This window comes from Phlebotomus papatasi, chromosome 1, assembly GCF_024763615.1.
Source record: "Phlebotomus papatasi isolate M1 chromosome 1, Ppap_2.1, whole genome shotgun sequence".
Taxonomy (NCBI): domain Eukaryota; kingdom Metazoa; phylum Arthropoda; class Insecta; order Diptera; family Psychodidae; genus Phlebotomus; species Phlebotomus papatasi.
This window is the reverse complement of record NC_077222.1, coordinates 47,099,715-47,126,771: the sequence shown is the minus strand read 5'-3', so window position 1 is coordinate 47,126,771 and position 27,057 is coordinate 47,099,715. Positions and strand designations below refer to the sequence as shown.

The window sequence follows — 27,057 nt, the reverse complement described above, 5'->3', positions numbered from 1 at the left end:
ATAGATTTCGTGGGCAACAATAATGTTTCTTTTTTGAATATGACCATTCCAGGATTTTTTTTAATGCAACTTATTTCCTGAAAGAGTCATTTCATGATATATATTTGAAAGAAATAAAAATGGTTTTATTGTTGGTAAACATTTTTCTTAAATATCATGTTATAAAATTAGTGTCTAATAAAATTTTTGTTAATAGTTTTGCTCATAAATTTGAGGCGATTTTACTAATAAACAATGTTGAATAATCTTTAGGTAATTTTTTTAAAAGCTTTCTTGAAGGAAAATGACCTAGAATATACTAATGAATATACTGAATACAAATTTCCAAGAGCATATGCATATTGTCTCCGTTCTTGATTCCACAATAAATTTTTAAAAGATTTCTTTTTTAAAGATTATATAAATAATTTTGTATCATACTTACTTAAAGTTCAATCCTTTTAATTTTAATCCATAGTTTCTAGAAGAATATAATCAAAATACTTATGTTCCTATATATTTGTTTCAAGGATTATAATATACAACAAAAATCTTTTAATTTATATTCGTTATTTTGCTGGGCAATTAATTATAATCAAAACCTTCCAGTAATACGTACAGACATACAGAAGTATTTTGAACAGTTTAAAGTTATAGAACAGTTTGAAAAAAGTAGCATAAAAAATGACAATTATTTACCTAATTAATGTGTGAGAGAACCTATAATTGCGAAAAACGTTTATTTTTATCACTTATTTTAAATATAGTGTTCAAAGATTTAATTGTTATTTTAACAAAAAGTTGGATACTCTGTCAAGGTCTAGTCAACCTGAATATCTAAATGACGTTTATTTCTTTGGTACTTAAAATGTTAATTCATGATTAATTCATTAGCGAATTAAATATGTTTTTTTGCGACCAATATTGAACCTGAGTGTAATAATATGATCACAATGATTCATAGGTATAAAGTACTCCAACCAATACACTAGAAGACTAAAAACAAGTTAGAAAATTCATAGTCTAGGTCTAATACGCTTATATTCTTTCTTGACGATTCATAAATTCGTTTAAAAAGTTTTAAAAAGTGTAAAGTGTTTTATATCTACCAGCACTATATTATATATATAGTAAAGACTTAAAATTTTTATCTTACTATAAAATATTTATATTACTGATAAAATATTAAATTTTAAAAACTTTTTCACAATTTTAAAATACTCACTAATGTAAAACATTGTCTAAATCTAAATGATCAATAAAAAATAAGTTTAGACTTTAACGAAAAAATACTAAAGATTTCTTTAAAAAAAATGGTAAAGGGAAAATAAAAAAAACTTGATTTGTACCTGTAACCTTTCGAAATGCTAATTATAAAAATTAGACCCAGTTTTATTGAAATAAAATTTTTCACTAATTAAGATTAAATATTTTGTACTGACCAAATTAATTTCTTTACTGACAACTTTTATTTAAACTAATGAATCATTTGCAAAAACATCAAATTCTCACAAATACTGAACAGTTTAGAATGTTACAATATATCTTAGCTTGACACAACAAAATATGGAATTAAATTTTCCATTTAATTCCATATTTTTCCATAATAAGTTTTTTCCTACACTTATTACAATGAAACTTTACCACTTTTATTTCAAAATTAACTTAAGAATATCACATCTTCAAGTAACCTATAGTCAGATAATATTGTTTATTTTTCTGTTTCTTGCGCTCCCAATATACTACATACATTTTCATTTCGTAATCTGGGTCTTGAAATTTTGAAAGATTTCTTTTTTGTATACTAATAAAACCAGAATATTTCATAAAAGTTTTAAGTCTTTCGAAATAACACTCTAGAAGGCACATCCTTTCCAAACTTTTGTCCCTATTGGCGGCTGGCGGAAAGCAGCAACTATAATCGCTTTTTCTTAGAGCTCATTTTATAAAATCGGTAGTCAAAATAGAATCTCGAAAAACTAACTCTCCAATTTCTATTATTAATTTTTGTTTTCCTTGGACACTATTTAATTTGCAATACGAAATGTGGCATAAAATACACCGAAAATAGTTTTTCTTTATTTAAATTTTTTTTATTTAAAATTGCCAAAAATCCAAATTTTAATTTTTTTTAATGTCTGATGAATTCACTATGAGCATAGATATTGCAAACATCCTTTTTCCAAAGACAGTATCCAAAATAAGTTCTATCAGTTGAATTTTTAAAAAGGAAATTCTCGAAAAATATTGTACAACTCTGATATTTTATATTTGCTTGTGAAAAATGTTTGCTTTTAAACTTCGAGATCCGCGTAATCCCTTAAACTAGCATATTTTTAGATGCTCTAATGTATTTGAGTATAAAACAATAAATAAATTATATATATGTAATATAGACATAAGACAGTACAGTTTCTCAACTCTCAAAAGTGCAAGTGAACTCAACTTCCTTTAGATACAGTATTATGTTTCTTCATCTCATCCATATGACACTAAGTACAAGCTTTTAGTGGAAAGAGAGCTTATACACCACAACCACAAATAAAAATATCTTGCTCAACTCAATGTATTAACCATGGATAAGATGGTATTTGTCAAAAAAGTAATGTATAGGTTTTTGCACATAATAATCTTTTTCGTCAATACAGAGACAAACAGAGGATTTCTTTTAGCCAGTGCAGATTTAAAATTACTCAATCATGTTGTTGTATTTAATATTATTTAATTGAAACCCCTACCACTAAAAGCTCGTCTGTCCAAGAGTCGCGTATTTCAACCTAGCGCCTGGTATTGTAGCACAAAAGCACTGTCTTTAGTCGCTTTCGGTTCGTTCAATATTGAGGATGTTGATTTCGTAACAACCTCTTCTCACACTGTGTGAATTCGTTTTTTCTATAATTATTAACCTATAAAATAAGATTAGTTTACAGTGATTTTCGTGCTGTGAATATCTTCAAATCAGGACAAAGGATATATATAAAAGTGACTTGAATTTATTTTTTATATTAGTGTCTCAAAGTGGGTTGATTTGCAAATAAAAATTGGTGTTTTTTAATAAAAGGATTTTTACTAAATAATTGACAAATAAACATTTTTTGTTTATTTCTCATATTGACCCTATCAGTTGTATTACAGCATAAATTAAACCTTTTTTTATTTTTAAAAGGCAATATATCAACTTTTCTTGATTGTTTTAAAATCAAGAGTGTGTAAGTGAATGGAAATATAATTTTAAAATGATTTCTACATGTACATAATATAATTGCGGATATTTTACCAACATTTTACTCTCTATGTATATCTATCGAGCGTGAAAATAAGAATTTAAATACATATTTGGAATTAAATATGGATATTTTTATTCAATAAAAAATATAGTTCAACCACTTATTTGTGGTGGACATAAAAATTTCGTGCATGTATTTGTGTTAATTTTATTGGAATTTGGAACTCATTCCATTTCCATATTGTGCAATTCTATATGATATGTATTCATTTAGCTTTGAATACGATTGTAACTAAAAGCCAGTCTTCTGAAGAAGAGACAATCTTAAAATCAAACTAAATTGACAAAACACGCAATCGATCATTTCATTGTATTTTCATGCTTTTGAAATCACAAAAAAATTAATTTTCAATTAATATCACACAAATAATTTTCTAGAATTTTATTAAAGAAAATAACGTCTTTATAAAAATCATTCAATAACAAGCCCCTCACTTCAAGTCAAAAGCGAGATGATAGTGCATTCATTTGTTGTATAGAAGGACTAATTTTCCAACCTATTTAATATACATTTTCCAAGAAACACCCAATCCAGTGCAGTAATTGGTTCTCAAATTACCTGATGAGAGAGTTGTATATAACAAATTGTGCTTGTGAAGTATATACAAATATCTTCAACACATAAATAGTGAAGAAATCGAAAGTTAAAGGCCTTCGTAATTATGGACACAAAAATATAATGTACAAGAAACGCGTTTTATTTCAACATTTTTTAAAGTTTTCAATATACCACACATAAGAAAACACGTATATTCGTAACTCAATTTTAATGTGTGAATTAAACACAGTTTCATTAGAATCCTCATCGAAAAATCCTATATTGGGATTATTGCAACGCATATTTCAAAAAATCCTATTAATTTTCACGATAGACAATTTTAAAGATTTTTTAATCTTGCTACATCGATATTTTTTTTAAATTTGTGGGCCTAAACATTGACTTGTAATGCGTCGTATAAGTTTCTCCCTGCGTATTGCATCAAGTGGACGAATTCAATGAAAACAGCATTTAGTTATTCGCCGCAAAGAGACATATTCGTTATGGAACTTCTGTATAGACGATGTGCAATTAATTGTTCATTCTCACCTGAGTTCTCATACGATGTATTCTAGAGACAAAATCATCCAATAAGAGTCTAAAGGTCAACGCAATATCGCTGGAAATTCTAATGAAATATAATGCATTGAACAATTTATAGCATACACGCATGTCGAAAGAATTTTCCGGTCACTGTTGTACTATTACATTTATTCATTTATTGTTTATGATAGAGCTTTTCTCTAATACATGTCTTTGAAATTGAACGGGAAATGAATAAATTGCATCCCATTTCTCAACAATTTTACTTATGCAAAAGTATTAAAGTAAGACTTCTTTAAAATTCTCTATACAACGTGGCTAGTATTTTATATTATTTCATAAAATTGAAGATGATTTTTCAATATAATTATAATATGAATATTTTGTTCTTAATTTACAATAAAACTTCTCATTTGAGTTTATTTGATATATTTCCCACTTCACACTGTTTATAGGAAACCTTTGTGCAGGAATATCAAACACCTTATAATGATAGGATATCTTATAATGTTCAAAATTAGTTTAAAAAATATATACATCAATATATATGCGGAAAACATTAAGTCAGTATCATGTTTAGTCTCTATTACAACAATTGCTACATTATAAAATACAAAATGTACGCTATTAAAATAAATAACAATCACTAATTAGGACACACATATACAAATTACATAAAAGCAAAAATAAAGAGCGAGAATTTATACAGTTCTTTCGGCTATTTCCCTTCAATATATTATTATAGCATGAGGAAAATATTTTCCATTCATTTCAAATGATATTTAATTTTATAGTAAACGTTAACTTTAAAAATCAAAATGTTAAATGAAATTACTTTTCCAAAAAAAAAAAGAAATCAAATAGTAACATTTTTGCTAAAATATTGCAATGTAAAGAAATAATGTGAAACCTAATAAAGTTATGGCTGTTGCTCTCCTCTATTAGAAAAAATGTGTAATTTTTCAAGAACATCGACCCATTCAATTGACGGTTGCGTCTGAAGTATAGGATTTTTTTGAATTATGATTTACTGACACTGAAGATTCAGCACTATTTGAAACCACAACATTAATTTGCCATTTCATCATTAATTTCAAGCATATATAAAAATAATGACAACCTTGTTCTCTAGATTTACTTATTCTATATATATGTATATTTGTTTACTAAAATTTCTTTGACAAAATGTGTTAATTGCATTTAACACCTTGATGACTATTTTATAATACGTGCAACTGGTGCGAAAGTTAAATAATAATTATAGCCACAATAATTTAAAAACTCATTTTCACGCTCCAAATTAACTCACATCTTGGCAATTATTGATCCGATAAAATTTAAATGTTACACCGCAAAAATATCCATATTTTTCCTCAAACTGTAACTGAAATTTTGTAAACTATTCAAACTGTGAAACACCAGCGAGCAGAACTACGATAACAGTTAGTTACTGCCGACATTTCAACTAGAAGGATTTTTACAACAATAATGTTAATAACGTAAGTAAATTACGCTTTTCAAATCATCTCATTCTTCTATTTTTTAATGTTTTTAATCTATTTGCAAAAAGGCTTACCCTTTGCGTCGTGACTTTCATCAAAATATTTACTCACATAAACAAATTTTCGTGCTGCACACATTTATTGACATTTGACACGATTAATAACAAATAAAACATAAAAATCCTTGTTAAAAAATTTATGTTCTATTAATTTCTTGTATTCAGAGTTCAGTTATTGAGAAACTCTATAAAATGGAACAGCAAATATAATTGAATTGATATTTATTATGAAATATTTTCGAAAAATGACGAAACCTATATAAAATTATAAAGACTAATAAACTATATAATTGCCTTTAATCAATTAATTTATATGAAGAAATATCTTTATGCAACTATTTGCTACTATAACTGTAGCAGTTGATGGGCTGATTTTTCGGGTTCGTGTCTTATACTGCATTGAAATCTTTCGTTTTAAATCCTATAAAGAGTATTCTTTTGTATATATGTATATATTTAATAAAATGAAATGAAATATTTTCAGCATATTGAAAGTTGTTCTATTTTCTTTTTGTAGAGGCAGTGATACAAACGTAACAACTATCGAGGATGGGGGAACCATGTGGAACAGACAGCAACAGGCTGTCTCAGTGCGGCATGCCTTTAAACAGTATGGATCTAAGTCAAAACCAAATCAAGTACTCAGTAACCTCAATATGACAGTTGCCAAAGGGACAATGTAAGTTGAAAGACAAGTTGCTTAAATTTTACATTTTTTTCCATCCAAATACCATAGAGTTTGTTGGTTGGTAGATGATGCATATAAAAAAATGATTTTTCTATAGTAATTTTTCCTGATTCGTGCAACACTAGCTGCAAAATAATTATTTTTTAAACACCAAGGCAAACTAGAAGGCAACATTATTTATTAGAAATTCCCATAGTTACAACCGCGTAATTAATCATAATGACTCTTAGCTCGAATCAAAGAACTTTGATGACAGTGTTAAAATGCTAAAAAGGTGGAAATTTTGTGTGTCATTTTCAATAAATATAAATACTCTTGGCGAACACTATATCATATTTCTTCCGAAAGGAATTAACACTAATCGCGACACAACAGATTCTTCGTGAATTCTATGCCAGATAGTTTTCTAGGAATTTATATAAGTTACAGTAATGAACTTTGACTGCAATGATATTAACAAAGATAATGACGTAATTGAACGAACGTATCAATGAAATATATATTCAACAACTGCGTTTTTCTTAGCTTATTCACTTTTTTCACAATGGTAAATAGCAACTAGCGATTCTTTTGAAAGCTTCACAATGCTTTAAACATGTTGACACTATATAAGGTGGTGAAAATTTTAACTCTTTTTTTTCCATTGCATTTCAATTTTATTGTGTTTCTTGAGTTGACACTACTTCCTTAACCGTTGTAAACAAACTTATGTATGGCGTGTAAAATTCACCAATAAAACTGTATTAACTATTCTTTTATAGAAAAAAGAAAATGAGAAAAAGCATTATCACGGATAAAACAGTAAATAAGAAAACCGAGGAATATTAGGTAGGGGATACTGGGGTAGAAGTAGCCACGTATAGTATTAGATAGTGGTATCTTATAGTGTGCCTTCGAATGAATATTGAGGAAACCTCTCTTTATTTTAAATAGATATACTTCCCTTGAAATAGGTATACAGTGCCCGGCAAAAGTGACCCAATATTTTACAATTCTTTATAAAAAATTAAATATTTCATGATCTAATTCCTGTATCACCTTCAACTTTTTTTTCCTTGAAAGCTCTATTTTAAAGCTACTGCTTTATAAGGATTTTTCAAGAAAAGTACAAATTGTCTTTTAGAGCCTTTTACAAAGGGGATGGATTTTAACCGGTTTTTGCTTTTAAATGGATTTTGCCGGTGTGTCCAAATGTCACGTTCTGATCCTAAATTTTACTTTACGCACAATTTACGAAAATTAGGATGCACTATAACGGCACCCGGGTTATATAAGTCCTATTTCCATGATATTCTTTATGTTTTCTCATTTATAACCCTAATAAAGACAATTTTAAACCAAACAGCTGCATATAAAGAGAAAGTGAACAAAAAATACATTTTGCTTTACAAAGTGGCTACCAAACATGGCGTAGGCCATATAACCAGTAATTAAACTACACATTTATGCTCTATCCTGCTTTAAAATTAACATAATGGGAAAATATCCCAACTTCACTACTAAGAGGAAGGTGAATTTGGTCAAAACTTCACTTTCAGCGAAGTCTACACAGTTGCCTAACCTACAAAACCCAACTAAACCGGTAGCCAAACTATAAACATCGGTTTCAAGGAAGATCGGCAAGCCATGAACTATTCGACTTATAAACGTATATAGGCTAAAAAGAAGCAGATTTTCATTAAAAACAAAATATTTGTAAATTAAATCCTGTAATTTGTCAGAAAAAGCGACTTTTCTTTGGATTGTTACACCTTTTTACATTTTTTCTTTTACATATGGTTATAACTGTATTATCAGACAATAGTTAAACGTTTCTATGCACGTAGTGGTCGTTTTTGGTCTACAATTTTGAGATTCACTAATATACCCCAATATTCTCATGAAATTTTATAAAGATTTAGACTTCTTTCTCGTCCATATAGGCTTTTAAGTCGAATATTTCATGGCTTATCGATCTTTCCTGAAACTGATCTTTAGTTAGGCTATCGGTTTTGAGCGATTTTATAGGTTAGGCAACTGTGTATACCTCGCTAATAGTGAATTTTTCGACCAGAATCAACTTATTCTTAGTAATGAACTTTCTACACTAAACCTACCAAGACCAGGTCAAATTGACCGGCTTAAAGTTAACACAAACGGTACAATGTCAATATAAAACTTAATGAATTTCTTTAAATATGCATGTAATATATTTTTCAGTGCTTAATTTTATTTTTTTGCCCTTTTCCAAGACAAATTTGTTGAGTACCCTACCCTACCGCGGTTTATCATTTGACAGAAAAGCGACCGAAAACGGTCAGTAGGTTTAGTGTTATAATAATTCCTCAATTGCTTAATTTTATAGCAGAATGAAGCACGGATGTGTAGTCTAGTCACTGGTTATATGGCCTACGCTATGTTTGGTGGCCATTTTGTAAAGCAAAATGTATTTTTTTGTTTACTTTCTCTATGTGCAGCTTTTCTGTTCAAAATTGTCTTTATTGTGGTTATATGTGAGAAAACAGCGGAAGTGATCATGCAAATCGGACTTATAAAACCCAGAAACCATTATGTACCCTGATACCACACCCTGATTTGTGTAAATTGTGCGTAAAGTAAAATTTGGGATCAAAAAGTGATGTTTGGACGGTACCGGCAAAAGTGACCCAATGCATCCTCTTTGTAAAAGGCTCTAAAAAAAATACGTGTGCTTTCCTCAAAAAACCCTTATAAAGCTTATTTAGTAGCTTTGGAATAGAGCTTTCAAGGAAAAAAAAGTTGAAGGTGTTATAGGAATTAGATCATGAAATATTTAATTTTTTATATAGAACTGCAAAACTTTGGGTCACTTTTGCCGGGTACTGTATATCAGCCTCATACAAACATTTTTTGTACAAATTATGCGCAATAAAAAATTTCATTTGGTGGATAATTCTACCCCGGTATTCCCTACGAGTATTATTAATTATATATTATTAAAAGCTTTTAAAACTACTAGAATAAATCTTGACATGAATGGGATAATATGTAACGTTTTGCTCTAAATGAAACAGTATCCAGTTGATATATTTTTTACAGATAATGTTTTTTTTTTCTTTAACTTTGTGTTAGACCTTTTATCTCTATACAATAAATATGTTCCAATTCCAATTGTTTTGATCTAACTATATTAATATTTCCTGTTAGAAAAATATTCTAAAAACAGAGCTGAAATATTTTTTTTTAAATTCTATACCACTTCCTGAAGTTCCTTGATATTTTGCACGTTTAAAGAGAGGTTCATAAAAATATATAATTTTGTATTTTTCAAATTTTTCAAAAATTTGCTAAAATTTTTGCTGGCAAAAATTACTATTTAAAATTTTTCATTTTGCAAATGTATTGTTTGTAATCCATATATATTATTTATATATTTAAAAAAAGATCATTCATTTTATTTTATATCAAAAATAATTGTTATCCAAAAGTTGATCATTTTTCGTCAGCCAAAAGTTTCTTCACACATTTGTAAAATCACTAAGAATAGTCAAATACGTGGAAGTAACTTCTTTTAACCCAGTTATATTTTGAAGTTATGTCATTTGAGAGACAAATGGCGGGTTTGTACATTTCTGAAGTTTGCAATGGTCAATTTTATCATATAAAACCGATATATTCTTTTAAAAATGCCGTCACGAATTTTATATCAAGAATAAAAATTTCAAACTTTACAAACAATTTACAATTTACAAACATTGTAAATTGTGTTCTTGAAGTACTTAGTTTTATAATACTATCTACATTCAGCGAAGATGCGGGTAACTTTAGACTCTGGGAGTGACTGTATATTCCTGGTTTTCGCAAGCTGCTTTTTAATCCTAGGACTTAAGGTTGATTCAGTGATCATAAGGATGTGAATGGATCCAAAAATCATTGTTAAGTGCTAGAATTAACGAAAATCTACGAAAAATAGGGGTGCAAAGTTACCCGCATCTACAGTACACTCATAGAATATAAGAATGTTGTCTTTTTTTAACGAAATGTAAAGGCCTGTACACAGGAGCATTTTTTAATGTTTTTTTTTAAAAGAAAATGTTCCCTATCATTTAAGACAGGAACGTTTGTTTAAAACACAGGAATTTGTTTCAAAAAGACATTTTTAACATAAATTGCTTCTAGAGTGTGTAATATAGACGCCATAATGCAAATACTAATAATGTTGGTAAAATCTCATTTATATTTGAACATATCTGTTGTCTTGATTGATGACCCATTTAAATTTAAAGTCATATTATCAAGCTTGCGTTTTTAGGAATCACTTGTACTATTAACTTTTCAGTTTTTATATTTCACGTTTCGATAGCTGTAGCATGAAGTATTTGTACAAAAAGTGCAAAACTACTACCACAATCTAATTGTGCAATCTCTGGCATGGAAACACACTTGATCGATCATCAGTTGATCAGTTTAATTTATTCATTAGTGGTGTTGGTATGTTTTCCCATCTATGTAATAATTTTATATATATATTTTATATATATTGCTGAAAATATACGTAATATTTCATATGTTCCGAATAGTATATAAACGAAAATGTCGAAAGAATATTGTATGGCCTAATGATTTTGTTAGCGTTGTAAGAGACACCGTCTTATAAAGAGATGAAGTGTATTTACGGGAGTCGTACGACTATAGAGATATTATTTAATGGTTGCAATTTCTTATGAAAGGCACATCACAAACAATTTATTTTTGAGTAAGGTCGTTACATAGTGCAGCGATTATGCTATGGAATGAGGTAAATCACACAATTATATACTTCATTCATAATCATATTCTCCCAGACATATAAAGACGAGTCATCTCTTCATGGTAGAAGAAATTGGAGCGAATCGGATAAAAATGTTGAAAGTGAAATTATACATATAAATGTATGTATATATATATATATATATATATATATACTTTCACGCATTGGAAGATCGGACTTTCCCTATAGCGACGGAAATTTTATGGTCAGACGATGACACTGTATTCAAGTGTATACATAAGCGTTGGATTTAATCTGAAGAATGTGGGTCAATGTCAGAAGAAACTCTATATCTTGTTAAGATATTAAACTCAACAAAATCACATTGTGAAGTTTCATTCGCTATAGGACTAAAAAAATACAGTTGGTAAACTTCTCCTTATTTTCAATGTCAATAGATATGGCCTCTTGGGTGCCTCTGGATGTGGCAAAACAACACTCCTCTCCTGTATCGTTGGCCGTAGACGTCTCAACTCAGGAGAAATATGGGTCCTTGGTGGGAAACCAGGCACTAAGGGATCAGGTGTTCCGGGAGCTCGGGTTGGATATATGCCACAGGAAATTGCCCTTTATGGAGAATTCACAATCAAAGAAACTATGATGTACTTTGGCTGGATCTTCGGCATGCACACATCAGAGATTATGGAGAGACTTCAATTTTTGCTCAATTTCCTCGATTTGCCATCGCAGAATCGTCTAGTAAAAAATCTAAGGTAAGCCCCCCCCCCCTTATCGAAGTGCATTTTATGTATTAAGACACAAATGGGTCATTTTTTGGCCTAGCTAATTCGTATCAAGATAAAAAATCTATTGCATTATATTGACGCATTGTGGAAGAGGGGAGAATATTTGAATGGAATAAATTACCCAGTTTGAATGGGTGATCGAGTATCAAGGCCGTAAGGCAATTAATACATCAGAAAGACACTCCAAGACTCAGCTGAAGAATACTCATGTCCAGAAACAATATGTCTAAAAGCTGTTTGATAGTCATCCACTGTCGTCGCGAATTATCTGCGTGATATGAATATTTATTATTGATAGACCCAATCATTGCGATTCATTCGTACATGACAACAAAAGTACTATGAATTTTAATTGACATGTGAGGATTTCTTCAACTTAACGTCTTGGGGAAAGATGTGAATTAATCTTTGTCAATATACGCATTACACCATTGCAATGCATCTTTAGTATATGATAACTTAGAAATTTCTCAATCAAAAATCTCTTGTTCGTGTCACGTGGAAAATAAATTGTTCGTGTCACGTGGATGATAGTAATATTTTTTTTTGCACATTAAATTTATAGTTACTTTGTTATTTTCAAATGCACTACTTAATATTTAACTATTATTTCGTCAGTATGTTCAACAACATTTCAAAATCGGTACGGGGTAATCATCTTCTAGATGGACCCCTATAATGAAAAAAAAAACATTTCAAAAATTTCTATTACGTTTCAACAAAAATTACATATAGCAACGAAAATCAGTTTGGACCGCAATTTCGGGAGTATCTATAGGGTTATATTAACCTAGTCATTAGATTTCTCAGCCAAGAATGGTAAAGTTGAGTGATCAAATTTTCAAAGACTTTCTAAAAACTTACTAGATGTAGCTTAGATTTTATTACCAATCTTTTAATTTTAGAACGTCAATTTTTATGTTTTTTGCTTAGTATTTTTTTATTTATGATCCTCTAATTTTAAGTGGAACATTAACACATTTTGATCATATCGTTCTTATGGTCATTCGAAAAGAAAATCATAATCAACATCTCTTAAAGGAACTTTATTTTTCGAAAACGAGATTAGTCAACTATTATCACAGATTATTCCAATTACGGGTATTACTACCTACTATTATTACGGATTATTTTCCTATTATGGGTAAGGTTATCAGTTCCATATAACTGGAAATATTTAAGAAAATTGTGGAAATATTTAAGTATAGGGAAAACAAAAAAAAATCTTGTCGCCTAAATGAGTTTAAAATCGAGAGAACTTACATTATAGAGATGCGAGCGCTCTTAATGCCCTTTATCTTAATTTAAGTATAAAAAATAAACCTTCGTTTTTGACTAGAAAATCTCAAATACTGAATTTAAGAAGAATGTGATACTTTTTTCCATAATTTCAAGATATTTTTGTGACATAAAATAAATTAAAATTTTTGCCAGAAAAGTTGCCAAGTTGAGCTAAATTTCTAAGTTTTATGTCAATTTTCGTTAAAAAAAAGATTACAGACTCCAAAAACTTCTCCAATTTATTATTAAACATAAATAAATAAATATAATATTAAAATTTGTAACTGAATGTATAACTCCACTTTCCCCTAAGCCATTATAAAACTTGTTTTACAGACAAAAAATACATCTACCATAAAAATATATAATAGTTTTTCCTGTAAATACTTTTGTTTATAGCGAAACACAGACTTGATGAATCTGATAAGAAAAACGCGTGTAATCATCAACAGATCATTTTTCACTTCCATGTATAATGATGACTGATAAATTGCTGGGAACAATGTTTGCTGACAATATGGGAGTTTCATACCTTATATTTTTACGTCACACTACAACAATGTTCAATGTACGATATTATGCTGAAAATATCTCTATTAACTCCCCATGTGCGTTTTTTTGCAGTGGTGGTCAACAAAGGAGAGTATCATTCGCTGTGGCTCTTATGCACGATCCAGAACTGCTTATTCTGGATGAGCCAACTGTTGGTGTGGATCCACTTCTACGACAGAGCATATGGAATCATCTTGTACATATAACCAAAGCTGGTCAAAAGACAGTTATTATAACGACACACTATATCGAGGAAGCTCGACAGGCGCATACTATTGGCCTTATGCGCTCTGGTCGTCTTCTAGCTGAGGAGTCCCCACAGGTCCTTCTTTCCATGTATCGGTGCCAGAGTCTAGAGGATGTATTTCTTAAATTGTCACGAAAACAGGGTGCTAATGGGGCTGTCGCCACCACAGAACCAATGAACATAAGTAACAATATCTCCCTATCAGCCTTAGCATTCGGAAATAAGAAAGACAACCCCGTCTATGTTAGTCAAGAGAGTGGCGTTGTGGGTCTGAATTTTCATCAGAGTAAAGAGATCCTTATTAGTGATGCCAATGGATCCACTCTAGGAGTATGTTATCTTAAAATCAACATTTTGTCAAGTTTGTAATTTTTAAATCTTTTTTACAGATTAATGATTCTCCACCACATCCTCCTAATGCTGCAATTGATTGCGACGATTGTGGAAGATGCTCGAACTGTTTTAATGTAAATAACAACCAATTTATTTAGAAAAAAATTGTTTTCCCTAAAATATATTTCGATTTCTCTGTAGATTACCTCCCGAGGAAAAATACGTGCTCTTCTTCAGAAGAATTTTCTTCGAATGTGGCGAAATGTTGGCGTTATGCTTTTCATTTTCGCTCTCCCTGTTATGCAGGTGATACTCTTCTGTTTGGCAATCGGAAGAGACCCTACTGGACTCAAGTTGGCCATAGTTAATCAAGAAATAACTGGAGATGTAAGTCTGAATATTAAATATTAAATATTTATTTTATTTATTTAATTTATTTAATAAAACCACTACAAATAGGGTACAGCCCTCTTACAAATGTGTGGCATAATAATAAAGAAAAGGAGTAAACGAAAATTTACAAAAAGAAAGAAAAAAGGTAAAAAAAATAGAAAACAGATGATTAAGAAAAAAATATCACTGGTCAAACCCAGTTTAGAAGTGTCTCTGGATACCCTATTATTAAATAATTATAACTCTGAGTTATGCTTACTTTTTCAAAATTTTGAATTTAGATGACTACTAATGTTTGGGATTTTAAACTTCATACGTTCGTTAAAAATTTAAAAAAAAAAGAAGCGAAAACATAATTTTTTCTCATATACCATTTAGTTATTGTCTTATATGATTCAGACCTAAAGTTTAACCTCTTTAATTTCTTATTAGGCAAGATTTTTTGGGAAAATTTTGATCTAATGTTGAATATTTAGGGCAAATGATCCATTAGATCCTTTGATTCTTTAAGATTTTTCTCAATAAAGATTGATAAAATTTTATCATCTAGGGGGAGGGGGAGACGTTATGCGAGCAATGCATACACCCAAGATAGTATATAGTAAGATAGTAAGTGTTGCACGTACATTATCTACGAATAAAACATTTGTGAACAGTAATATGTTTATTTTGATCAGTAGATTTCTCTATTAGGTGAGATTCTTAACAAAATCTCACCTACTATAATCCTAACAAAATTTCATGTCGTCCGATCGACCTCAAATTTGGCCAAAATGTGTTTCGCCACTTCCTGATTCCGAATATATATGTGGCTAAGTTACGTTCCCGGCCGGCCGGCCGGCCGCTTTTTGGAGCTTAATAGCTCCTAAACTAAAAAAGATATCGACTTGCGGTTTTCGGCAAAGGTTATATATCGGGTGAAAATTGCAACTTGGTGCATAGACCCCCCACCCCCCACCCCTCCTTCCGCCATTTTGAAGACCCCCCTTTTTTTGTTTTCTCAATTGCTCCGCCCCTATGGCATTCAGCGGACTCAAATTTTAGTATGTTATAGCTGGGCCTTAGAGCTTTCCATCAATACCAAACTTAAGGTCCCCCGACCCCCCTGACCCGAGCTATAAGGGTCCAAAAAAAATTTCTTAAAATGGCCATAACTCCGGTTCTAATTGTCAGAATTTAAAAAGTGAGGGCTTTTTGGAAAGCTCTCGTGAAATGCCACTTCCCCTTCTAACATCGCAAGTTAATAAAACCACCGCTAGGGGCGCTTTTTTTAAAAAGAAAATTTTTAAATCTTAAAAGTTAAATAACTCAAAAATTCCATTGTGCATCGGGCTGAAAATTTAGTATGTTGTAGCCGTTGATTATACCTATCAAACAAAAAAAACCTTAAGTCGATCCATAACCCCTGACCCGAGCTATAAGGGGTCAAAGTTCGAACTTTGACCGGCCTCTATCTCCGGTTCTAATTAACATAGCGACCTAAATTTTACCTTTTTGGTTTCGTCTCGATGAGCACTTTCAGATGGAAGTTCAAAAATTCACCACAGGTGGCGCTGTGATAGCGTCAAAATTCATCGAAATTCAAGGTCACTTTTCTCAAAAACGGCATTGTGCAAGTTAATGAAATTTTAGTATGTTGTAGTCCAGTCTAGGACGTTTCCAAAATGGTGCGTATGCGCGCCGTGGTTAAAACAGAACCGGAGATATGAGGGGTCAAAGTTCACGAAATTCAAAAAATCATATCTCCGGTTCTATGTGACCGATTTTGATGAATGAAGGCTTAAACGAAAGATCTCACCAAATACTACAACTTTCTAGAATATTTGAACTTCGTGGGACCAACACCAGGGGCGCCACAGTCGAAAAACCAATTTCAATATCACATAACCTCAATTATCTCGACTGTCGCTAAACCGATTTTGATGATTACTTCGACACAATTGTAGAACACATTTGTCTCTACATTTCGTCCATACATCATTTTCCGCTCAGACTACGCTATCACTCCGATTTTGCCGTTTAAGTGTGAAAAAAATGATTTTTCCCATAAAAACGCTTTGAAATCACTCAGATGCCAATTTGACTGCCTCTACTCCACCAAGACACTTAAAATAGGGTTTTAAATGGAAAGTCCCACAAAATACAACAATTCTTTGATATAGTTGAAGTTCAACAAATGACTACTTGGGGCACTCTGGATGAAAAAACGAGTTAAGAAACAAAAAAAAACCTCGCTTATCTTGGCTTCTGAGTAATCGATGAGATCATGTTCTATGGGAAAATTATAGAGAACATTCTGGTCTACATTTCATCCATATATCACTTTTCTATCAGTTCATCCAAATCCTTGATATTTTGGTTTAAATACAAAATTTGTATAATTTCACGAATTTGATTCAAGATAACTGAATGGCGTCTCCCAACTTCAGCTCTAAATCGAATTTGCATGCACTCCGAGTTAGCTCACGTTAAGAATCTCACCTACATAAGCCGGTTAGGATTATCTGTCCCTTTTGGTTAAAACAATGAAAAATATATCGAATATGACATTAAATTTAAAACCATATCTGAGATATCAATACGGTTCATAATTTCTTAATTTTCCCCTTGTTAGAAAACTATATATATATACATATATATATATATATATATATATATATATATATATATATATATATATACTAATTTTCACGCAATGAATATATATTAACATTTAAAAATTGATATTTCACATTTTCTTTTTCAATTATAGATTGTTTTTAGATTAGGTTGGAAAAGAGTTTCTTTAACCCTCTAAAGTCCAATTTTTAAATATGCAAAAAAATAGTGAGATAATATTTGGTAGACTAATTACAGTCCAATATACTAAAAAAATACCATCCGTTATTACCTCTTTTAGCTTAGGCGCCAAATAAGAAAATATTATTTTTTTAAACTCTCTTCGCTTATAAAATTCACTTTTTTATGTGTAAAAAATAAATTTACTTCAGTCAAATTATTTGTCTTAAATTTGGAAATGTGATTTTTGTACAAAAAGTTTTTCCTATTTTTCTCTGATATATCACACAAAACTGAGGATAGCAATGAAACGAAGAGTCACATTGAGTTCAAACCTTTAGAAGAATATCAGTAAAATTATGACAGAGGGGTACTAAAGCAATTTTAAATAAATGCAATCTCTATTGTGGCAAAATACGATTTCTGTGATTCTAGGAGGAAGCGGAGCACTTTTGAATGTGGGGCAGCTTTGAAATTGGGATTTTTTTAACCTATTTTTAACAAAATTGAGCCTCATCATGATATAATTTAGCTGCACAAACACATTGAGAAGCTAAATTACATTATGATAAAGCTCAGTTCCCTTTCAACATAAAAGAAAAATCTCAATATCAAAGCTGCCCCATATTCAAAAGTGGCCCATTTCCCCTTACCACTGGAATGACTTTTAAACTTTAGAGAGGGTTATTTTTTTAAAATTATTAAGGGAATAGCACCAGCGATCGACAGTGTTCCTCGGATCGTCAGGTTATTATCAGATTGTCGCACCAATTCAAATTAATTTTTAAAAATTAATAGCTACTTTTTACAATTTAACTCTCACAAAAATGCAGTGCATTAGCTCAGATTTAATTTATAAAACCAATTTTCCGTGAGACACCTGAATAACAGTGTACATAGTTGCAATTACATCTATTTTGTATTAATTTATTTAAAGAATTTAAAATTCAAATACGCAGATATAGGTTAATGGATCACTAATATACCGATTAGCATTCAGAAAAATACCAAATAGTATTTTGAGGCTTATATTTTCAACTAAATATCGAGCATGTCTCTTAACATTCCGATCCGGAGTACTCTTCCCTTATGTATTTGAATTTATGTAATCAAATTAAATGACGAAAAACATTTGTTCAATGATTAGCTTACCATAGGTTTATTTCGTTAATATCTACAGAATAACAATGTTAGTATTTTTTTATTTCAGAATTGCACATTTAATGAAGGATGCAAGTTTGGTAATCTATCTTGTCGCTATTTAAGCCATCTTAGCCCCAACATCGATCAAAATTATTATCCTGACCCAGACGCAGCGATAAATGCTGTAAAAGAAGGCAATGCTTGGGGAGTTCTCTATTTCACAGATAACTTTACGGATGCTTTGGTTGCAAGAATATCACTAGGTATGTTCAGTTTATGAATGCTTGTTCTGTGAATTAGGTCTTAATGTAATGATGCACTATTAATTACAGGACGTGATTCCGATGATGAAACACTGGATCAGTCGGAAATCCGTGTGTGGCTAGACATGTCAAATCAACAGATTGGAATTATGCTAAATAGGGATTTGCAACTGGCTTACAGGGACTTTGCACAGAGTTTATTGAAAACATGTGGAAATAATCCGAAACTTGGCGATGTTCCCATTCAATTTGAAGAACCCATCTATGGAACAAATGACCCATCGTTCACGGATTTTGTGGCGCCAGGAGTAATTTTAACGTAAGTGTGGAATGTTTTTAGATATGTACAAGTTAATGATAGTAATTTTCGTGATTTGTCTGCAGAATCGTCTTCTTTTTGGCCGTGGCTCTTACGTCGTCCGCACTCATCATCGAACGTACTGAGGGTCTTCTGGATCGTTCATGGGTAGCAGGTGTAACACCTACAGAAATCTTATTCTCACACGTGATCACGCAGTTTGTGGTAATGTGTGGCCAAACTGCCCTTGTGCTCATCTTCATGATTCTTGTCTTCGGTGTAACATGCAATGGTGACATTTTCTGGGTCATTGTGCTTACACTGCTCCAGGGTTTGTGCGGAATGTGCTTTGGCTTTGTAATTTCTGCCATTTGTGAACTAGAGCGCAATGCTATTCAACTGGCCCTTGGATCTTTCTACCCAACACTTCTCCTTTCCGGTGTCATCTGGCCCATCGAGGGCATGCCCGAATTTCTAAGGTAAATATTATTTCAAACTTTTTTCTAAACTTATTTCCGTAACTTTATTATTTTTCACTTTAACAAAAAAAAAAAGCAAATTTAATTTGGACAGTAAAAATCATATTTTTTTTCACAAAAATGGGTCCATTTTATAATAAATAATAATAGTTATTATCTTTCTGCTTTCAATTTTATAAATTTAGTACTGATCAAAATTATTTTTTTTACTTCTTATTTGTACAGTGTCCTTAATTTCTCAATTTCTCTTTTTACTTCCAGATACATTTCACTGGGTCTTCCATTAACGATGGCCACTACATCATTGCGATCAATGCTAAGTCGAGGATGGGAAATAACCGAACCCGATGTCTATTTTGGATTCATATCAACCATCCTCTGGATTGTGGGATTCCTTATCATAACATTAACCGTACTTAAATTTAAGCGTGGTTAATCTTAGTACCTATTTATTTGAGCTAAAAAATTAATTATTGTTAATTTTGTAATGAGTAACGGAATAATTGCTTTGTGGTGTACAATAATTTATCAAAATATTTCACAATTAAGGTATTGTATATTTTCAGTTTTGCATATGAGTGCAAAAAAACAACAATGACAAGGAAAATTCCAATTATAATCACAACGTGGAGAATCTCTGCATTGCTTTTTGGCCTGATTTTGAAATTCGGCATTATTATATGTTTTAATACGGAAGTTTGAGAAAATATGGGAATCTTTGCTTCAAATTCTACTTGAATTTTCTTACTGTAGATCTTCTGTTAGGTGATAAACTTGTTTTCATTCATCCTTACTTTAAAAATTTACAATACAAGTCATCATTTCCTTCTTTAGATTACTTAATATTTGCGGAGAAAGTGAAAAATGGTTTAAAAGAATGTCTGTGATTTTTTACACACAAAAAATCATTCTGTATATGTTAGTATGAAATAGCTTGAAGTCCATACATGTAATTTCAAGGATCTATTTGTAATATAATAGGGGAAAGTGTAGATATGATAAAATAAAAATTGATTTTTAATAAAATGATTGAGAGGATTTAATTTCTTTTTTTTTGTACTGTATATCCAAATATTATTTCGCTTGTTCAAATATTATTATTATATGTATATATTCCGCTTATTCAAAAACAGGTGGCAAAACGTCCCAGCATTGGTGAATGCTCGAATTCATGAGATAGACCTATCGGTGGATTATATTTTTGTATGTTTTTGGGTGCATATCGGTTTATTACGGTTAAATTTAATCACAAATTCAAAAACAATTCTGAACTAGAAAATTGGTTAACCCTTTAAGGACGATTGGAACACTGGTGTCCCATAAAGAAAATAATTTTTCCTGACAGCCTAAAGTTACCTTTTCCTTATGTGTATACGTAACTGCAAAGTAGAAAGTTGAAGGAATCTAGGATATTTTTTTGGAAGTCTCCACCTATTTGCTACATAGTAAATTTTTAAGCTCAAAAATGACGAACTTTTAATTTCTTATAAAGACAAATAATTTTAAATATTTTTTATACTTCCAATTTTTTTAAGCAAAACCGTTTTGGGGAAAGAAACTACAATACTCAAATATATTATTTTTCATTAGATTGAATATTATCATTCATTAGTATTGTTAGAAAAATTACTTAAATTTTTAGGCTATTTTTGTCCCTATTCTTCATAGAGACAAAAATAGACCAAATCAGACTCTGTTGGCTTTTCGAAGGCCAGATATCAGACATTTTACTGATTTTGTTCATTGGTTTCATTTTTAATACTGATTTTCGGTCCGCGAAAACTGTCTCGTCGTTAAAGGGTTAAGAAATGTGCATTTAAGAATGGCCTTTTCATTAGTGACATGCTTATGCGCAAATAAAAAGAAAGATTCAAGAAAAACAAAACACTTACGATTACTTGACCAATTCATCATCGATTGAGAATAATACGAATAGAGCCAAATAAGAAATGTTAAGACCTTTCCAAAAATCCAAATTTAACCAAATCGGTTATAAAATGAGCCCTTGGAAGTGATTGACCTTTGACATTCAATAATTCAAAATGGTGATTGTCCAGTCATAGGAAAATATTTGGAGGAAATGTTCGCCTGGATATGCGAATGCGAAAGCTAGTCTGGGCTAATTTTGAGAAAACCTACAAAAAAAACATTCTTTTGGAGGGTTCAAGGGGGGTGAAGAGGAAAAGGAGAAAACCGAGTGAAGATATAATGTTTGTTTATTAGGTGTTACCGAAGACCGGATGCTGATATCTTTACCGTTTAAGTTCCAGTTGGAAATAAGAGCTCTTTGAATTTGAACAGTAAAATGGAAAACCATATACCTACTTTTAAACTTCAGTGACATTATTGTAAGTCTGTTACGTTACACAGTAGTTCAATTAAATTTTTAAAAAATGAAATAATTTCAATTCATTATTAAATTTATTTTTACAAAAAAAAACAAGTTCCAAAGCCATTAAAATGATTTTTTTTTTCAATTCACCTTTAATTTACAGGTTATACTAATAAAGTGAACAACATTTTTTGTCCACTAATTCAGGAACAAAACATGCTTAAAAATTTTATAGAAAAATCTCTTTTCCTTTTTTAAATCATTTCTTTTAGAATTATCAGAAGGTAAATTATTGAAATCGCTGTCGCACCCATCAGCTTTTTAGTGGCCGAGAGAAATCTACTCGGACACCTCGCAGATTCAAATCCTTTTGTAACGACTCATTTACAATATAATGAATCGGATTAAACACTCAAGATTGACGATTGAAGCATCGGCGTCTCAAATTTCTTTTAGGAAATGTCTATAATTGTGTTTCGCTCTATAAGAAGTCTGAAAAAGTGTTTTTCTTTCTGACCCCCAATTTTTTACCCGCTCGTCCTTAAAGGGTTAAAGCAGTATGGGAAAAATATGAAGTGTTTGATTGAAGCCCAGAGGTATGTACGAAGCTTGAGAGATTTCTTCCGTGGCATTGCCACTATCTATGCTATTCAGTTCGTATTAGGTGAGATTCTTAACAATCTCACCTACTATAATCCTAACAAAATTTCATGTCGTCCGATCGAGCTCAAACTTGGCCAAAATGTGTTTCGCCACTTCCTGATCACGAATATATATGTGGCTAATTTACGTTCCCGGCCGGCTGGCCGGCCGGCCGGCCGCTCTTTGGAGCTTAATAGCTTCTAAACCAGAGGTGTGCAAGAAACCGTTGAAACCGAATTAACGTCAAATGAAACATGTACGTCAATGGTCAAAACGCTACTATAACAAACTTATTTTGACGTTAATTCGGTTTCAACGGTTTCTTGCACACCTCTGTTCTAAACTAAAAGAGATATCGACTTGCGGTTTTCGGCAAAGGTTATATATCGTATGAAAATTGCAACTTACAAAACTTACGAAACTATATTTCGTCCATACATCATTTTTCGATCAGATAATGCGATCTGTCCGATTTTGCCGTTTAAGTGTGAAAAAATTGATTTTTCCCATAATAACGCTTTGAAATCACTCAGATGCCAATTTGACTGCCTCTGCTCCACTAAGACACTTAAAATAGGGTTTTAAATGGAAAGTCTCACAAAATACAACAATTCTTTGATATAGTTGAAATTCACCAAATGAACACTTGGGGCGATCTGGTCGAAAAAACGAGTTCAGAAACAAAAAACCGCGCTTACCTCGACTTCTGAGTAATCGATGAGATCAAGTTCTACGGCAAAATTAAAGAGAACTTTCTGGTTTACGTTTCACCTATATTCAGTAGAGTCTCTCAAATTCGAACGATTGGGGGGTATTTTTGACATTTCTCACCTCCCAAATTCGAACGATATTTTTAAAACTAACTGAATTTATGTGAGATTAAATTGCACTTTGAATCAAATGCCCGTAATTTCTCACAAGTTTTAGTGGTAACATACTTCCTTTTCATTTTATTCGCACATAATGTGTGTAAATGTTGAGGAAACAGCGCGGAAATATGATTTTTAATCATCCACAACACGAATTTTTTAACATAACCCTACAATTGACATTTTAAATGCAACCGGCGTTCGAATTTGAGAGATTCAGATTTGAGAGACTCTACTGTATCACTTTTCTGCCAGTCCATTCAAATCCTTGATATTTTGGTTTTAATACAAAATTTGTATAATTTCACGAATTTGATTCAAGATAACTGAATGGCGTCCCTCAACTTCAGCTCTAAATCGAATTGCATACATTCCGAGTTAGCTCACATTAAGAATCTGACCTACAATAAGCCGGATAGGATTATCTGTCCCTTTTTTCTTGATGTGTAGAGTGCAACAAATATTTTAAATTTCGTCTTTTTAAATTACTGTTTATTCAAGCTTTTCCTACCATTTAAAAATACTTAAAATCTGTAGCAAAGTTTTTAGCAATTAAATATTCTGCCAAATTTAAATCGACACTACTTGGCACATAATTAAGGATCTTGTAGTGTTGTGATAAAAAAGCTTACGATGACAAAGACAAAAAAAGTAAAAAGTAAGTAAGTCAGTAAAAAATCAAATTCGAAAACTTAAAAAAAATCAGTAAAAAATTAAATCTGGTCGGTAAAAAGTCAAATTTGGTCAGTAAATAAAAAATCAAATACGGTCGAATCAAATCAAATCTGTTTTATGTTTTATGTTTTATGTTTTATGTTTTATGTTTTATGTTTTATGTTTTATGTTTTATGTTTTATGTTTTATGTTTTATGTTTTATGTTTTATGTTTTATGTTTTATGTTTTATGTTTTATGTTTTATGTTTTATGTTTTATGTTTTATGTTTTATGTTTTATGTTTTATGTTTTATGTTTTATGTTTTATGTTTTATGTTTTATGTTTTATGTTTTATGTTTTATGTTTTATGTTTTATGTTTTATGTTTTATGTTTTATGTTTTATGTTTTATGTTTTATGTTTTATGTTTTATGTTTTATGTTTTATGTTTTATGTTTTATGTTTTATGTTTTATGTTTTATGTTTTATGTTTTATGTTTTATGTTTTATGTTTTATGTTTTATGTTTTATGTTTTATGTTTTATGTTTTATGTTTTATGTTTTATGTTTTATGTTTTATGTTTTATGTTTTATGTTTTATGTTTTATGTTTTATGTTTTATGTTTTATGTTTTATGTTTTATGTTTTATGTTTTATGTTTTATGTTTTATGTTTTATGTTTCATGTTTTATGTTTTATGTTTTATGTCGCAACTAATAATTTCTGACACTACAATTGTGAAATTAAACAGTACATATATGCTAAAGAATTTTACCTAATATTAATTCACAAAGTATCTAGAATATTTCTGTCAGAATTTCCGTTTATAATTCTATGAAGTTTATCTGCACATTTTTTGCTTAATTTTTCTTATAATTCTCACATTTATTTTAATCCTTGATTTTGAAGTAAATTGTGAATAAATTAAATTGTTACGTACAATATTTTCTTTCAAAATTTTATCAATAATAAAAAGATTATAAAGAGGTAGCAAAACGTACCACATTTGCAAAATACTCTAACTCACGAGAAACTGAGATTCTTTAAAGGTGACCTCGAAATGCGTGCAATTCGGGGTGCTTGCAACTCGGAATGCGTGAAAATTCGATTGTGAATTGAATTTTGGGGGTAAAGAATCGCGTCCAGTAAACTGTTTCTGTCGGTCGAAATGAATAAAATTGGCTCGACGCGATACTTTACCCCCAAAATTCAATTTACACGAATTCCTAGTTGCAAGCACCCCGAATTGCACGCATTTCGAGGTCACCTGTAAAGAATCTCAGGTACCATAAGCTTATCTGGGCTTCTCACTGGCCATTTTCTATTTTAAATAGTCTGAGTGAAGAAGGCCAACAAAAGAAAGAAAAGTTTTTTTTTAAATCGGTAAATAAAAATTGGAGATAGAGTTCGGTCCATATGGATATAGTAAGGGTCGGGGTACAGTGGATTGGGGTAGAGAATGATGGGATTATCATTAGAAAGATCTTGCTCTCAGATACACTATATGCTAAAATTTCATCTAAATCCCTTCATAAACACAGAAAATGCAATCCGGGCAAGATATTTTTGGTTATAGCTTGGGTCAGGGACATCGAGGGTGAACTGCGACCCACCGCTGGAACGGTCTCGACCTCAGCTACAACATATTAAAATTTAAAGAAAAAGCATCGTCTATTTTGGAAATATTCAAGATCAATTAATCGAAAATGTCGAAAATCGATTTTTCGATTAATCGATCCTTCGATTTAATCGGATGAAATTGCAGTGTCACAAAGGTTGTAGTACTCCACGAGGGCTTTCCAAAACACCAAAATTTTTCCAAATTCGATAATTAGAAGCGGAGATATATCCATTTGAAAATTGAATTTTTGACCCCCTCTAGCTCGGGTCAGGGGAGTCGGAGGGGGTTAAGTTTGGTATCAATCGAAAGCTCTTAGGCCCAGGCTTAACATACTGAAATTTGAGATCGATCCATGCCATAGGGGCTGAGTTATTGAAAAAAAATTGGGGGTATTCCAAAATGGCGAAAGGGTGGTGAGGGGGGCTGGGGGGGCTGGATCTGATATCACCTACTTCTAGCCACCTATCGACATTTAACCCTTGCCGAAAACCGCTTGTCGATATCTCTTTCCGTTCTCTCTCCAGAAGTGGTTATACGACGGACGGACGGACGGACGAGACGGGACGTCCACGAAAATCGATTTTTAACGCATATGATATTCGTGATCTATGAGTGTCAAAATGTGTAAATCCAAAATTTGGGCCCGATCTGACGAGGTCGGATTTCACCTAGGACCACAAAAGCTGAGATTGTAAAGAATCTCAGCTAATTAATCTCTTTGTGTAAGGACTTTAACGTTCAAATTAGCTTCTCTGTCTCTGTAAAAGAACAAATTTAAGAAATATAAGGGCATTATCAATATAGAGAACTTTCAAATTCTTTCATAAACTTTAAAACTTGCGCTCATCTTGTCATTCTTTTAGTTTGTGATTCGAAAAAAGCTCTATGCGTGTTTCCTCCATGTTTTATTGAAGTCTGCTATTTTTCTCGTAATCTATATACACGGAACATTCGGCGTACACGGCATGGCTGGTAGCATGGCATGGCAGCATGACAGTTAATAGCGGCGGGCGGCGGACTGCCACGCAGCTAACAGAATGTTTACGACTCACACACCAAATT

General features: G+C 31.2%; 1 protein-coding gene across 4 annotated transcripts in view; it reads left to right on the top strand.

Annotated features, from left to right (window-relative positions):
• The window catches only part of LOC129799472 (ABC transporter G family member 23), a 38,542-nt gene extending 17,628 nt beyond the window's left edge, over nucleotides 1-20,914 (top strand). Inside the window, exons 1-12 of one of the 4 annotated variants that reach the window (XM_055843367.1) lie at nucleotides 2,777-2,997; nucleotides 3,146-3,188; nucleotides 5,769-5,845; nucleotides 6,425-6,586; nucleotides 11,762-12,076; nucleotides 14,015-14,519; nucleotides 14,579-14,656; nucleotides 14,724-14,909; nucleotides 18,904-19,099; nucleotides 19,169-19,418; nucleotides 19,484-19,876; nucleotides 20,138-20,914. In XM_055843367.1, coding sequence (XP_055699342.1) covers nucleotides 5,835-5,845; nucleotides 6,425-6,586; nucleotides 11,762-12,076; nucleotides 14,015-14,519; nucleotides 14,579-14,656; nucleotides 14,724-14,909; nucleotides 18,904-19,099; nucleotides 19,169-19,418; nucleotides 19,484-19,876; nucleotides 20,138-20,312 — 2,271 coding nt within the window. In that variant the 5' untranslated portion in view covers nucleotides 2,777-2,997; nucleotides 3,146-3,188; nucleotides 5,769-5,834 and the 3' untranslated portion in view covers nucleotides 20,313-20,914. Of the gene's footprint in view, nucleotides 1-2,776; nucleotides 2,998-3,145; nucleotides 3,275-5,768; nucleotides 5,846-6,424; nucleotides 6,587-11,761; nucleotides 12,077-14,014; nucleotides 14,520-14,578; nucleotides 14,657-14,723; nucleotides 14,910-18,903; nucleotides 19,100-19,168; nucleotides 19,419-19,483; nucleotides 19,877-20,137 lie in introns of those variants that run through there. The other 3 variants (XM_055843368.1, XM_055843369.1, XM_055843366.1) reach the window with 3 other exon arrangements.
• Nucleotides 20,915-27,057: the final 6,143 nt, after the last annotated feature.